This window comes from Etheostoma spectabile, chromosome 20 (assembly GCF_008692095.1).
Source record: "Etheostoma spectabile isolate EspeVRDwgs_2016 chromosome 20, UIUC_Espe_1.0, whole genome shotgun sequence".
Taxonomy (NCBI): Eukaryota; Metazoa; Chordata; class Actinopteri; order Perciformes; family Percidae; genus Etheostoma; species Etheostoma spectabile.
Window position 1 is genome coordinate 4,554,194 of NC_045752.1, and position 16,425 is coordinate 4,570,618.

The window sequence follows — 16,425 nt, forward strand, 5'->3', positions numbered from 1 at the left end:
TTTTTCTCCCATCTCAGAATGCTGTGTGAACCAGCCTGACCTTCCTCCCCAGTGCTGTGGAGGACGGTCTGGCAAAGGAAGACTGGCGTTGGTTCCCATGCTGCCCCCTGCTCCCTCCATGAGGAATTTTGTTTCTCTGTGAATAACAATAAAGGCACATTAATCATTGTACATTTACAAAAAAAATGTATTATCTATCGTGCATAGTAGAAAGGGTTAAATCGAACAAATTAACTACAGTAATTACGTACAACTGCCAATAACACTGTTAGAAGGTGGTGTGCTTAGATGAAGGTAGGATGGAAACATGGATGGACCAGAATGAAGCACACTACAAAACACTAACAACCTTATCTGCTCATCTGCATTTGATGAAACAGAAGAAAGGAAGAAGTACACAGTGATGCTGCTTGTGTTTATTCTGTGCAAAGGAGGAAGAGCTGTTCCCAAGATCATTGGGTTCTTGGATCAATACTGTTGCTATGATGAGACAGTGATAGAGTTTGTGGTCTAGAGCTTAAAAGATACCTACGCCATCACTTTCTTCCGTTCTCCTTCTCTCTGGGAGTACGTACACACTGCTCTGTTCACACTATGCGGACCTTTTTACACCCAAAAATGTAACTTGTTTGAAAGTAGTCTCCAGAGTGGGTTCATCTGAAAATGTCAGCATCATATTTTAGAGTGGATATGGGAAACAGAACTTTTGGGAAATGATGGCATAAGCCTATTCTAAACCTCTAGCCCTCTCTGGGATCACTCATTTTGAAAGTACATATTTTGACGACTTTGCCATTATTAAATTTGATCAACAGCCAGAAGCTGGTTTACAGGTGGATTTTATTAGCCGCAATAAATTACTATGTTATGTCCATTCCGTTTTCAACAAAAAAAAAAGTTTCATTTGGACAAAGAAGAGGAAATTTAACAATTAATGAAAATGCTGGTGAGGACGTGTGTTGTTTTTGTATGCAAAGAGCAGTCTAAACGTAGCCGGTTTAGTGTGGACGCAGTCGCAAATACAAGTATTAAAAGATTAAAAAGCAATGCACAGCCAGACCAGTCATTGCTGATTATTCTCTATTAAATATGTGTGCATAAGCATGTAATTCTACAAATAATTCCACATCCAATAGATAGCTATGACTGGAACAAAGAAAATGGCGGAAGGAATAGAACATTTTAAGGTGTTTTTTTTTTTTTTGGTGTCTTGCTTTGCATTTGTGTGAAATTTAGTTTAAGTACAATTCAATGTTATGAACGTATCACTTGTGAAACAACATTAGTCTAACTCTTTTGTATCTTTCAGTACATATTTGTTGCCATACATTATTGGTTCACCAAGGTACATTCTTGCCATTTACCCTGTTATTCCTCTATTCTTTTATATCATGTTGGCTCATCATGTTTGAAAAAAAAAATAAGCCCTACCACACACATTTAGAAATGTTTTTTTTTCCTCTCTCTCCCTCTCTCTCTCTCTCTCTCTCTTCCTTACACACACACACACATATACATGCGCTTGTCTCCACACATACACACACCAGCGCGCGCACAAACACACATGAACACAGACAGTCAGCTGTGCCCTTCCCACAGCTATAGCACGAAAACAGAACACACTCCCTGTTCCTGCTTATACACACACACACACACACACACACACACACACACACACACACACACACACACACACACACACACGCACACACAAACTCTGCAACTGCCCTCTACACACACTCTTAAAGGGACAGGACACAGACTTATACATCACTACCAAGAGCAAACCGCATACCTGAACACTAAACATGTACAATAGCTGTGGCATACATTATAATGGTCTGGATTCAAATGTTGTGTGACTGTGAACACAATGCTAACAAAATATTTGAAAGGTAAACTAGAGCAAAGTGTCATTTGTTGGAATAGTTTGGGAGTGGCTGACATATTGAATTCATTTTTTCTAACACTGAGGTAACAAAGCAAGAACTTACAATGTGATTGTATAAAAATGTAAGAGTTTACAACAAGAAACTAATAGCAACAATTTGTGCATGATGATTTCTAAGTGTTACATATTGTGTGGATTCACAATTTATTTTTAGTCAAATGGTAGGTTTGGGTGCTTACAGTTTGATTGAAATAAGTATACTGATGTACTACATTGCAATGTACTACAGTGACCATGCAAATGACCATAATGATACTGTAATGTAATTGACCAACAATCTGAATGAAATGTCCACATTTAAATTAGGCAAATGGTAGGACCTTAAAATGGAAACACAATGAATGCTGCTCTAAATCTGCTTTTTGGTAAAGATGGACAAATTTGGAGCAACAAAGGAAACTATAAAAACTGGATGTGGCAGCCTTAACAGAAGTTCCAAATTATTACAAGACAGTGAGGATGAACAATATGAACAAACAGAGGTATTTTTGTATTGCATTAAAAATTGGTTTCCTTTTTGCAGTAATATGATCGGGTAACTTGATTACATCAGTCAGTGCTGTGCACAATCTGTAGGAGGGTCAGGGGTGATAGAGGCACCCTTTATGTGTGTTGAGTAGGGGAAATGTACAAATATGTCCTGAGGGCTTACTCTTGGACGGGTACTTGGGTTGAACATAGGGGCACTTCAGGGGGAATTTAGGCCAACCCAGGTGGGCATTTGGGCCAATCAAGTGTTGTTCTGGTGGGACATTAGGACAAATCATGGTCTACATACATATCATGGTTACATAAAAATTTCAAAATAGTAATAGCAATTAGTTATAGCATTTTGGTATTGTACATGAACACAATGCAATGTAAAGCCTGAACTTAAAGGCCTTCAGAAGAGACCTTGAACTTGAGCGAAGTCGACAAAAACTAAGACACTGTGGCTTTAAGAAGCCCCCACCCTCTCACAACAGGGGGGGCGTGAGCTGAATCCAGGAACAGCGATTGAAAAAAAAAAAGCTCCACCAGTGGACTGTTTCAAGTCACCCCCGGCTGAAACCCTGCCTGATTTGTGGGCAATGTTGGGGATGTAGAAAAAAAAGGAAACCGGAGCAAAGAGAGCGCAAGGGAGAGATAGGGAGACAACACTAACTGGGTAGCTATGGAGATAGTAGGTTTTCCTGGTAGCTTTCTTTGACAGGTGTCGAGTGGGATAAAATAAAGTATCAGAACATCCTCCAAGATGTACGGCAAGGGTAAAGGAGCTGTGGTCCCCTCCGATAGCCAAGCAAGAGAAAAGTAAGTAAATTATTGCACTGTCACAACAGAGATCCAGCCAAGAAGAGTGTGCTAGGTAGCTAAACTTGCTAACAGATGTGAGGCAGGTCAGACACTTGGGCAGGAGCACGCATGTTCAGCAAGCTCTTTTTTTATTAACATAAAAAGCTACAAAAGTGATGCTGCGATAGTTTGTTCGTTGTGTTTTCCACTTTTTGTGTCGTGGTGCCTCTTGCATCTTCCAACTACACAGGCATGGCTGCTAAGTTAGCCCAAGCAGCTAGCAACACTGCCAGTTTCACTCTTGTCTACCTTGTTTCTTTCAAATTCAAAACAAAGACTGGCTGTTTTAGCGACCAAAGTTGCACCACTTCTACGAGGAGGTGTTGCTGCACATGTTTCCAGTAATAATGCATAGCGTGCACTCGGGGCTGAATTGCCTATGAGGAGCGTTGATGGGGGTCCCACTTTAGTACCATCTCTTCCCTCGCCTCAGTGTGAGGAACAATGCATTTGGAATGACGCCGTGCATTGTAGCTAGCTGGCTTTTGTGTCGCCTCGCGGAAGCAGCAGGTAAAAATAGAATACAGCTGTTTGGGGCTTTGTCACAAAATAGCACAGTAACGTGTTCTAGAATTGTTCCACAGTGATACTCTGTCTCCGAACGCTGGCTACATTGTATCCATGTGTGTTGTGTTATGTGTGTGTGTGCGTGCGCGCGCGCTCAGCGGAGACCCACTGCTACGATCTCCGAGCAAGGAGAGCTGCGCCTCATAACTTTTGTGGCCCGTACAGATTCGTCTTCAGTCACCCCCGAGTTGTGCGAACGAGTGCTGGAGATGAACTGCTTGTGATTTGCCGCCACCGCCTGCTGTAGGAAACCCAAAACACAGGCTTTTCAGTGGCTGTTTTGTCAGGAAGCTTAGGTGGTGTTAGCTTGGGGAGCTGTAGCCCTCCAATCCCTTTGTCTGCACGCCACCGTCTCGATGTCTGTTGTTCGCTCAGGAGATGCATATCTCACGTTTACCAACTAAACAATCTGCAGGGGCTTCAAAAATACTCTAGAATATTAATTCAACAAACGTCTATGTATCTATTCTGAAAAATAGATGCCAGTATCTGCAGAGAAGTTTCTTTGCTTAATAGTCACCGCTAACAAAGCCAACTAAGACCCGTACATGCTTTCATTAAACTTTGTTAGATGTAATTGTTTTAGAGCCATGTGCTGTGTTAATGGGCAATGGTAGTTCATATTACACTACAGCTGAGTAACCTAGATGTAAATAAGTGGTAGGGGCCCACAGGTGAATGCTTATGGCATTATTCCTGACACCAGATGTGTTGGACACTACAAACACTCACTCTGACTGGCTGGACCAGTCAGCAGAGAAGGGAACTCGAGTGGGACAAAGTTGTCAGACTCCTGTATGTTTGGGTGAATATCTGCCAGCAGGCATCCCATTACCTCTTTAACCTCACAACTTCTTTCGCTGTGTTGTGAACCCAAATTCTTTATTCTTTCTTTATGCATCACTCTTCTAATGTCTTTCTTCATCTGCCTCCCAACTCTCACTTCCCATCCTTTGCTGCTCCTCAAAGTCCTCATCCTTCGCTTCAGCGTTGAATTATTGAGACAGACTGAAGCAGCTGCTCTCAGCTTTGGGTCAGAGTTGAGAGAGACAGGAGAGAAATAAAGAGACAGAAGAGAGGGAGATATGGTGGGCAGACTCATCCATGTTTAAAGAAGGGGTTTTGTCGTGAGCCTCAGGCGGGATGTCAGGTGTGCCGATGGTGTACATCAGGGACTTTTCTCACTTTATGGGAGTAAGCGTATGCACGCGCTGATGTCCCATCTCAGACTGTAAGTGGGAATGGCGGGGAGGGAGGTCAGAAGGTCCCCTCACGCAGTGCAATGGCAGAAGTAAATCTAGTATCAGCTTGAGAAAGGATGGGAAAATGCAAAAATCAAAAGCCAGTAGAATGTGATTCTAGCTTTATGGTGCGAAATGTTGGTGTCACCAGGTCATATAACCATAAAAACTAGGGTGTAAGGGTTGCTGGAGCTACCATTCAGATTTTTTCTTACCTTGCCATTTGAATATAATTTCACATTCTGGCTGTCAAAAACGACCACTGCTTTACTTCTATTTTTTCTCCATCCTGACTTGACTGATCCCTGTATCTCCTATTGTTAAGACTATTTTTTTTTCTCCTCTGCCTTTACTCCACTGTCCTACAGCTGCTCCCTCTTCTTACCCCCCTCCCCTCCTTCTCCTCAAACTTCTCTTCCTTTTCTATGAGCTAGCTTCTGAGCTTTAATAATGCAGTAGGCCAGGTGCACGCACACGCAACCTCTTTTGCAATCCACACAAAAACACATACGCACACACCACACATAAAAATTTCATTGAAGGCCTCTTGGGGGGGATCTACAGTGGGATCCTCGTATCCCCAGACGTAAGACCAAGTCCTTCACTATTCCCTTCTCATCAAACTCTTTTAGAAAGCTACACGTGTTAAGCAAGCCAGTAAACCTGCAGTGAACAGGCAGATGCAAACAGTATCAATATTTGAAGCACATGCTGTGTCTTAATGCATCCTGTGAGCTTTTGCCAGGCATTTCAAAACTGTCAAAATCAGTATAGATGCAGGGGATCTACATGTGTTAAAGTGTGATTAGACTGCAAAGTGCAGAGTTAAAATATTTGTGTGTGTGTAGCTCAATACTAGACTGACTTGCAAGTGCCTTACACTCTACACCAGCGGTCACAAAGAGCACTGTGACCTACAAATTGCTAGAAGCCTCAGAAAGTGGTCAGATTCCCCTGGCTAAAGTGGTGGCGTATGTGTGTTTAGCCTCTTAAGAGCATCGGCCATTTGTACAACAACCAATCTGTCCCACTGTCTGTGTTGAATAAGTAAGGCAGTGCAGCCAGGATATTATTGCTGGTAGATATTTGTGCAGTATTGTCAATGCAATTCATTGAATAATATTAACCAGTGTGAAGCACTCCGGGAAGTTTAGAATTCAAGCACCACTTTTGCTTTGTTTGTTTGTTCATCTGGATGTCTGCCTGCTCATGTACTGTATGTTTTCTTATCTTGGTGACAATCTGCAAGAGGGGAAGCTCAGCCATTTTTTACCTTCCGTGCAGGACGGCCTGCTGTACACACACACACATACACACGTGCATTGCCCATTGAAACTACTATCACTTTATACAGGACTGGTCACCAATCGCATGTTCAACCAGCAATTGACACGTTCATAGTACAACACGTCACACTTTAATATGTGGTCAGCATCATTGTTTTTTCCGATACCGTTGCTAAAATGATATTCTTTTAAAACGGTGCCGGCGCCTGTACTGATACTTTTAAAAAAAGACGAGAGAGCACAAATTTACAGTTGGTCCCATTAAAGAACGGCTCGTTCATTGCTAAAGGTCAAGTGGTCAAAATGTAAGGATTTATTAAAAATGTAATAATAACTTATATCAATAACTTACTTCAGCAGTAAATGGCTTTTAAAATGACAAAACAACCACTGAATGGGAAAAGGGTATTATCCAATAATTTTGAATGCACCTTGAGGCTTACCAGTTTCAACAAAACGCACCGTCTGTGTTGTTTTTCCGACAACAGCAGCTGCACACCGTCATCGCCTCTGATAACGCCTAAAACGCTGGTATCGGGAAGTACTGGAGTTTATGCACCGATCCAATACCAGATGATAAAGCCTGACAGAAAATCTACATTAAAGCATCACGGATCAGGACTCTGTATTGGCCAAAACGCAAGTTCAGGTATCACAATCCGTATCGGGGATAAAAAAATTGGATCGGATCATCTCTAGTTACGTCCCCGATGTTGGAATACAGTCACACTGTACATGGTTTAGCTGCCAGCTTTTTAACAGTGTTTAAGCCAGTCACTAGCTAACGTAAGCGTTACCTGCCAAGTGTAGTGTTAATGAGCATCCCGTGCAGCGGTGCTTCTGTCATCTCCGTCCATATTGGAGCATCGAAAAGAAGCGCAGGCGTTAAGTGGCACCAAAAAAGAGGCACAGAAATTTGCGTTGCTATTTGGTCCTGTAGATACCAGTGCCATCGATTTGGCACCGGTGCTATATTGGCACCGGTTTAAGTACCCAACCCTAATGCTCAGCCCAGGTTCCGAGGACCCATTCAACCACTGAGTCAGAAAAGGGGTTTACTGTGTATGGCCTGCTGACGAGCACTCCTAATGACCAGCAGTATGTAGTCCAGGCATGGCTGTTTCAGTGTCCATGGTTTATAGAGAAGGTTGGTGAGAAAGTAGAGGTAGGTGGATGTAAACACTTCATCTATAGTTGTGTCTGAATTAGTAGCATTGTCCTACTTTGTTATCATACCAGATGCCTTTTATTGTGTGTGCTTATTAGTATGTGGAGTGCAGATTGCGTTGACATCCGAGCAGAACTGATCATGTGTCATGCTTGAATAATAACTTTGGTGCTTTCGGATTTAGATCTTTTGACATGTTAAGAAAACACATTTTAATTATCCAATTCTTAAGAAGCAAGCATTTAAATCTGCTAACTGCCACCCCTCCTTCTTTGATGACGTTTAGAAAACGTTGCGTTGTTTCTATGTGAAGGGCAAGGTGTGATCATTAGCAACCATTGGCTCCATACTAAAGTTACTATATATTTGCCTATTCATATATTTAAGGGATTACACATTTTTCATACTAGCAATGCATGTTTAAAGCATTTGCATACCATGGTAAGAACTGGTCGGGCTGTATCTCCATTATAACACACTCCAACAATTGGTGCCTTTTCTTTTTCTCCAATGCACCCATGTGCTCATCTCATCTGTAGCTTGATTCAAGACACAAAAATGTGCAGGGCTTTAACACCCCCCTATGTGGACATTTACTTTGTTTATGGTTATTTTCATAGGGATACACTTAAGTGTAGACTATTAATTAAACAGGCCGATGCTATATATTATAGCATTTATAGCCTAAGATCATTTGCAACACTTGTTCCTAAATGTATATTCATTAGAAAAAAGCATACGCAATAAAAGTGTGTGTGTGTGTGTGTGTGTATGTGTGTGTGTGTGTGTGTGTGTGTGTGTGTAATCATAAAAGCCATAAAACAATAAATAAAAAAATACAAACTATAATAGAAGAACCATAAAAGCAGAGAAAATCCTCAGAAAAGACATCTGATCAATCATGCCTCGTTATTCTTCAGAGACTTTAAAATTATCCTGAAGTTGTGATAGCGATAATTTTTATTATTAATTAATCTGCCAATAACTTCCTCTGTTTTAATCTTTTAGTCAACAAAACTGAGAAAAATGCCCATCACAATATCCTGGAGCACAAGGTGACATCATTGAATGTCAACAGTCCAAACCCCAAAATATTCTGTTTGGTATATTGTAAGACCAAGAAAATCAGCAAATCATCACACTTGTGATCCTGGAGTCATCATTTGTTTTGGCATATTTTCTTGAAAAATTAAGTGATTGTTTGGTTACCAAAGTAGTTGACTGATTAATCGACCAATCCATTTTGATTTCTGTGGTGTCACATGTTCATTGTCTTCACTCCAAAGCGGCCTGTTCAAAGGAGGCTTTTAGAAGAGAGGGTTTCACCTTACAGTGCGTTCCATTTGTACTTATACTGTATGTCGGAATTTTGGGTGGAAAAGTTGGAAAAACGCTCCCTGAACTTTGATTTCCGAGTTGGGAAGTTGGGACAACCTCAAACTCAATCCAACATGGCTGCCCTGTGCATCAACTGCAGTGAAAGCTGTTAGCTTGTAACATACAGTTATTAGCACTTCTGTCTTATTTGTGTCTCACAAATGGCGCTTACCCACTGCTGACTCGGCCGCGGTGCCCCCGTCCTTTATCCATTGCAGATTTTGTACCGCCTCGTGGGGCGAGCGTGGCTGGTCATCCCAGCAACACCGCAGGAAGTGTGTTGTTTTTGATTCTCGGCATGTGGCTGTTGCCACAGCCAGACGACTAATTAATTTAGTTTCAAAAGAAGCTGAAGGCAGCACAAAAAAAACACAGCTGGCTAAACTATTTCAAAATGGAGGGTTTGTTCAGCACACACCCCGTCTGTCGCTAGCAATGATGACACAATGATTGGTGACAATTCTCTCTGACCAATCAGTAGTCTGCAGGTTTTCACGTAAACTTTTGATAACTATTCAGCTCGCTTGGAACCTTGACGGAGGTGGTACTAAAAAAAGCACCTGTTGGCTAGTACCAGGTACTTTTTCCCCCAAAATGTCCACAAAAAAGTCAAGCCAAGCAGGTACCATGTAGTGGATAAACGCCATAAATGAGTCGTACACCTGTATTCCTATATCTTGTTCCTGACCAACTTCTACCCGTGGACACGTTAAGCTGTTTAAGCACACTAGTCTTGCTAACGGTGGCTAACCTGGCTAAAGCTACCCCACAATGGGTGTGACGTCATTCCCAGCTCTGAGTTTTGGGGTAAATGGAACACACTATTATCACTGAGTATCTTAGGAGAATGGTGATGCATAAATATATAGATACATTCTGCTGTGGCAGATTACCCTATGCATTGTCTTTAGAACACGGTGATAACAGTGATACCGATCCAAAACCTTTTTTTTCCAACTACATGTCATGTTACGAGGCTTGATAGCACTAAATGTGCCGAAATAAACCTCTTCATCCCACCATTTAACCACAAAAGCAAATGGGCTGTCTGTGGTTAAAAACGAACTGCACAACAGCCGTATTATCTCAAAACCATGTTTCATTGATCAGTTCATTGACTAATGATGGGGAGTATGACATTGAGCTACTGTCCTTCTCATTAGGACCTTATTGGCCTGTCAGAGGACTGTCTGCTCTGGCCACACAGGGCACTGTCATATCCACGCTGCTGGTCGATTGATGGTCCATTAACAGCCTATTAAACACGACTAAGTGAAGGCGTTAGGAGTACAATGTTGGGCCAATGGGGTTTCCCACTCCACAGCGTGGTTCTGGTGTCTGTTAATAGACCCTGGTGGATTGCTGTTATCAAGTGTGCCTGGCCTGTTATAATGATTTTTAAAAAAAATCCCAAGCGAGGTTTAAAAAAAAAAAGAAGTTGGAATTTGTGGCAGTGCTTGTTGTGTGCAGCTGTTCTTTCAGTATTTGGTGTTTTCATTCAGATCACAATTATTTTCATGCAGGTCAGCAGGCGTTTTTCAGCTTCTGCTGTGATTTGACGACTGGATGCTTAGGGTTGGTAAGATGCCTATGGGCGTTAGTGGTAAACCTATACAGGCCAAAGAAGTGCTGCTAAAAAGATTTATTTTTGATTGAAAGCTGTTTTCCAGCAACCAAGGAACCTTTTTAGAGGTGCTCTAGAAATTCACCTGCATTTCAACTAAAGATGGTCCGATACCATTTTTTGCTTCCCGATACCGATTCTGATACCTGAACTTGCGTATCGGCCGATACCGATTACTGATCCGATACCATTGTGTCTTATATTTTATTATGTTTTAACAACTGTATAATACTATCCCTGTATAGATGTGATATGATTTCTACTTTTTTTTTGTCCGTCTGGCTCAGGTTTAACTCTTTGTGAAACAAACGCAAACAATGAATGCCGCAGAAGTTTCTTTTATCTAGTTTGACAGTCAGTCATGGAAGGTTAACGCTAAAAGAACAAAGTACTTAAACGAAGATTTTCATTAGGTTTTTTTTTTTTTACATGGTATCGCATCGATGTATAAACTCCAGTACTTACCGGTTCCAGCGTTTTAGGCAGTATCGGAGGTGATACCAATACTGGTACCAATACTGGTATTGGTATCAGAACATCTATAATTTCAACCATGGGAACCTAGAGATGTTTTTAGTTACGGGGTCGTGGTTTCTGACCTCCCAAAAGTCCCTGCTAATAAAGCAGTACTTTGTACGGCTGACTAGGCCTGCATGATTCTGGGGAAAATACAAATCAGTTTTTTTGCTTAGAATTGATATCACAATTCTCTGCTACAAGTTTTTGAACCATGACAAAACAAAAGAAATTGTCAGTACCAAACCAAGGATATTATTACAGTTTTGTATTTTTCATTGGTTTTTATTTTCATTTTGTTTTGACTTTTTGTTTTCAAATTACGTTTAGTTTTTAAAGCGGGTTTGCTAGTTTAGTTTTTATTGTTTGAAAATGCATAGTTTTAGTTTTTATTAGTGTTAGTCTTTTTTGAAATATGGGTTATTTGTTGGGATTAGAAAAGGTTAGAAAAACCTAACCGGCCAACAGACTAAAGATCAACAGGTGTTTTGAACTTTGGGTCGAGTAAAGTGGCGAACCTTTTTTGAAGTCAATCAACTCACGCACGGTTGTCTCCGTCATGCTGCTGGCCCTACGAATCAATATGTCCAAGCCTGTAACGTCACCGGGGTTAGCTTCTGTTTCGGGCAAAGGGGGCTTGGCGTTCTCCTTTACCTTGTTGAGGTAAGCTAGGTTAGCCTCCTTGTGTCGTTTCTCAAATGTAGGCTACTTTCATATTCATGGGATGTTTCCCTGTAATAATCTGTCCACATATTTTACAACCTTCCACTGCAAGGCACTTGCTTTTATCTGACACAATCATAATCAATACGACTCTGCCGCTTTCTTCCGACTTTTGGTAGCGCCACGAGGCCAGGCAAGGGGCACGGACTGTTTGTTGTGTTCATTTTTACATGGAATGTCAGAAATTATACACGTCTATGGGAAACAGCACGGTCGGAAACATATGAAGTTATTTGCTCTATGAAAGACATTGACAAAGACGAAAACTGAGGACATGTACTCGATAATTTTAACCAAACACAGATGTTTTTGGCACCTATAGCACATTGCACATCACCACAAGCCTGTAAACATAGAGGCCTCAATGAAGAGAAGGGAGAGCATTGCAGCGATTGGGAGCACATTAAAACCTATGTTATACAGTCTGTTTAAAAGTCACAGAAGAAAGTAGTAGCGTTTGTGATGCAATTGGCTCGTAAAATTAAATGAGATCCAAAGTCATTAAAAACTTTTGGTTAATTTTTAAATCAAATCGTTTTAAAAATTAAATAGTGAACAGGGTGAATCGAGATCCTGATTTTATAACGATTAATCGGGCAGGCCTACGGTCGACCAGCAACTATCAAAGTGAAGGCAACAGTACGTAAGGATGCTGACTGGTCAAACATAAGCCTCGAGGCAGCAACGACTTGTGTACAGCATTCAATCATACGGCATGCAATGTCATTAACGTTTAAATTACAGTTATGCAGCCGACAGTTGTATATATTAAGCAACAAACCATATAAAAAGTTAAAAAACAATATAGAAGATGTCAACAAACACTATAGAAGAAGTCAACAAGCAAGAAAAACAAAAATGTAATCTTCCGTTGTATCTGCTAATTGGGTGAATAGGTTATGTGCTTAACCTAAAAGCCCTCACTCATCCTGCCTACTGGAAACGGGCACCTTGACTCTTCTATGTCGTTTTTTTCAGCATCTATTCAAACGGCGTGTTATTTTCAAGCAAAGACACTTTTTTTATTTCAAAGTTGTTCTGTCAATACCTAGTCTTTTTTTCTTTTTCTTCAGATGCGGTAAAGATGCAAACATAAAAAAACTGAAATGTTAAATCCCCAAAAATAGTTCTCGACTATTAGCTCAAGGGCTTAGAGTTTATGGGATAGTTTGGTTGAAAATAGTTTTTGTTGCTCTGCTTTTGGTTGTGAATCAAATGGGCCGCCCGTATAAATCAAGTCTTAGTTGCAAAATAGGCAAGATAGGAAGGAAGAGTCTGAGGCTGTCTTGCAAATTAAGGAGGCTGAACTTGGTCACTAACCTTTTTTTTTTCTTTGCATTTCAGGTTAGCGTTATACGTGTACGAATACCTGCTACATGTGGGAGCACAGAAATCCGCACAGACCTTCCTGTCTGAGGTAAGATGGCATCCACGACTGTTTATACCTTTTTGTGTGAAAATTGCTTATCTAGAGCTAGCGAGATGAGATAAAGAATTGATGAAAAATCTCCAGCCTGGAAATCAAACGTATGTCACATGGGCCTTGATGACTAATGAATGTGAAACAGCTTTCCTCATTATTCAAACTGTACATACTAAAACCCAGCCATAGTGTACTTACGCTTGTCAGTGCAAACGTGATTACAGAGCATGAGGTGTTGCATCAATTTTTCAAAAGGAAATCCTATAGAGTTACACCAGATCATGCTCCCCGTCATGGATAATGTTAGTGTACGAACAACTGCTGCAGTTGTCTGTGGACGTTGTAGACACACAGTATGTAGGCATTGTAGTGTTTTGTATACATTTCCGCCTAACAGCCTTTTTTGGGTGTAAACAGGCTAGCGGTGCATGGGTGTACGTCTTCCTGGTTCCAAAACACTTTTCACATGTAAAAAATAAAAAAAGGAACACAAAACAGAGATATAACCGAAAGAAGAGAGTCGAGAAGATGGAGAACGACAGAGGCAGAAAGATGCCTATGTTCACGTCCGAGGCCATTGACAGTTTGAGACTAACTGATTATATGTTCTTAACCCCTGGACCTGCAGACATAATCCTCCTCTCTAGTGGCCGCAAGTGACTCTTCTCTCCTCTCCTCTAGATTCGATGGGAGAAGAATATTACATTAGGGGAGCCTCCCGGATTCCTCCATTCGTGGTGGTGGTAAGTGTCACTTTCAGTTTGTTTTTTTTCCTTGTTTGTTTTGATACAGTCAGCCTTTCCGTATTATTTGCTTGAGCGTGTAAACAGTTTTCACAGTATATTTCCTAAGCTGCCCCACACATACACACTCGCTGATATTTAGGTTTGGGAACCAAAACTCAAATTGGAAATATCAATTTTCTTCTTCTGTGTTATAAGCATGTGACCTGTTTTCACTCCCACACTCAAAGAAGATCAGTAGGGTTGGGAATCTATATATGGATTTTAACAATTTTAATTCTAGTTATTAAATCGTTAATAACTGGAATTGGTAAGCAGAATCAAAGTCTATTGATTGGACTCTGCTGTCCATCCCGACTCTACATAATTCATTACTGTCATACGCACAAACAGTAGCTTCATTTGAACTTCCACGGTCTGAAGTGTCATGGAAGAGCCCTAATTACATTTTGAATAGATTCAACTTTTTTATATAAACTTACAGATATTCATGTACTTGATTTAATTGGTGGTACTTTAAAATTAAGATTAAAAATGACTTCCATAGGTGGGAGGTCTAGCAGAGTCTCAGCCTTGGGGTTGACCAGAGTCATCGAGGGCATGACCCCTCCCTCCCCGTCTTCTCCCCTCTCCTCCAGTTCTCTGTCCTTCACCCCCCCTTGTTCCTGAAACAATAGATCCAGATGGTTGAGAATGGACTCCCCTCCCCCTCCTCACCCTCTCGTCACCCTTTTGTGTGCCCCCAACCTCCCACTTTTCTCCTTTGTTCGTGTGGGAGAGGGATTCTTAGCAGATTAACCCTTTGCATTCCATCTTCCTTTGTGTCATCTCTCACTTCGCTGTCCGTCGCTAACCCACTCCCCCCCCCTCGTGTCATGTCTGCCCCTGGCTAAGATTTTGACCCCTAGGGCTCATCTTGAGCACCGATCAGCAGTTTTGCTTGTTTTTGGACAACGCTGTCACCCATGGTTCACAGTCACTCAGTTTACAAGGAATCAGGTTGAGGAAGTGAATCACACCACACATTTACATGCAATGCAATATATGTTTTTTAACTGTAAAATCCATGTTTACATGCAGCAGTCCATTCACTTGCTCCTTGTACAGGAAGATTAAAGCACAGCTACAAAAACAGTGCCAGTGGATTCAGAATAGATTCAATGTGTTGCTGAAGGACACTGTATTGAAATTAGAACTGTACATATTAAAATGGAACAAATATTTAAGAACCTATGGATTTAGAATTGCGGACTTAAATAAATATATTATTAAATGGTCTTTTAAAAAGTTCAGTATCTAGTGTAACTTTTCACCTCAGGGGGTGGCTCTGCTGAGTCAGAAGAATGAACAGCAAGCTTATAGAGCACCATCAGCAATATGAGACCAAGGACATGTTTTAATAAAAAGAAAACGAAGGAACAGAATAATAATTTTGAAAGCATACAAGTCTGGATAAATCCAAAGAATAGGTTTGTTTTCTTTTTCTTTGAAGGACTTCAATCTAGGTGTAGGTTATTTCTTTACAGACAAATTATAATAAAATAAGTATAAAGTATAAAATGATGTATTTTTTCTGTGGGCAAACCATTCTCCTCCTTTTCTTCCTCTCGCCTTGTTTAGGCTCATAGTGAAAATGGAGGTAATTTTTTTCCCGACTGGTTTCAAAGGATTAAGTCCAGTAGCCTCCAAGCATTTCTCCCTGTTGATGTGTCCTTGAGCAACACACAGACGTCCTTATCAACTGTAGCTCAACCACGCACTCTGTCCTTCTTGTGGAAGCAGGAAGTTCCAGGATACAACTTTTTCCAATACAAATATTTCATAAATTCCTCTTTATATGCTTAAACAACTCTCACTGGAGCTCAAGACGAGTACTGTAGTAAGCCTCCCAAATATAAAATATGAAGTGCAGAGGTGTATGAAAAAAATCCAGGGTGTGGGATTCAACATGTCTGTGTGCATCGCAGATTGTCAGGACATGTGAAGTGGCTGCCTGATTAGTCCTTTCATTAGCCATGTCGCTGTTTCACTCTGTTTATAGCACTTCTACTAAATCAATGCGCAAAGACTGATTCAATTAAGGCCTCTTAGACAGGTAGCACACAAGCAGTTAGCGTTGTTAGGCGTGCATATTTGTTATTTTCCAACTAACAGTGTTCAAATAAACTGAAACAAAGGCTGTTATGAAAACAGTGTATGTGTCAACTCACAATGAGGCCATATCCCAGTCGCTGCTGGTAAAAGGGGGTATTTTAGGGATTAAGTTTTGAGGTTTAGGTTAAATACAGGGATGCCGTCTATGAGAGGTGTGTGTGTGTGTGTGTGTGTGTGTTTGAGTGAGTGAGAGGTTGATTGAGAGGGCAACACTGGCATCATGTCCCTCTTACGCTCAAGTGTTTAAGAGGCAGTTTAAGAGCGCTAGGGAGATAGTGAGAGTGTGTGAATGGGTTATGAATAGCCGTTACACATTTGCT

The 16,425-nt window shown here is 41.0% G+C and overlaps 1 protein-coding gene across 3 annotated transcripts in view; it reads left to right on the forward strand.

Annotated features, from left to right (window-relative positions):
- Nucleotides 1–2,978: 2,978 nt before the first annotated feature.
- Nucleotides 2,979–16,425, forward strand: part of zgc:110158 (single-stranded DNA-binding protein 3) — a 35,300-nt gene continuing 21,853 nt past the window's right edge. For all 3 annotated transcript variants that reach the window (XM_032499957.1, XM_032499955.1, XM_032499956.1), the window contains exons 1-3: nucleotides 2,979–3,241; nucleotides 13,130–13,202; nucleotides 13,890–13,951. In XM_032499957.1, coding sequence (XP_032355848.1) covers nucleotides 3,186–3,241; nucleotides 13,130–13,202; nucleotides 13,890–13,951 — 191 coding nt within the window. In that variant the 5' untranslated portion in view covers nucleotides 2,979–3,185. The remainder of the gene's footprint in view (nucleotides 3,242–13,129; nucleotides 13,203–13,889; nucleotides 13,952–16,425) is intronic.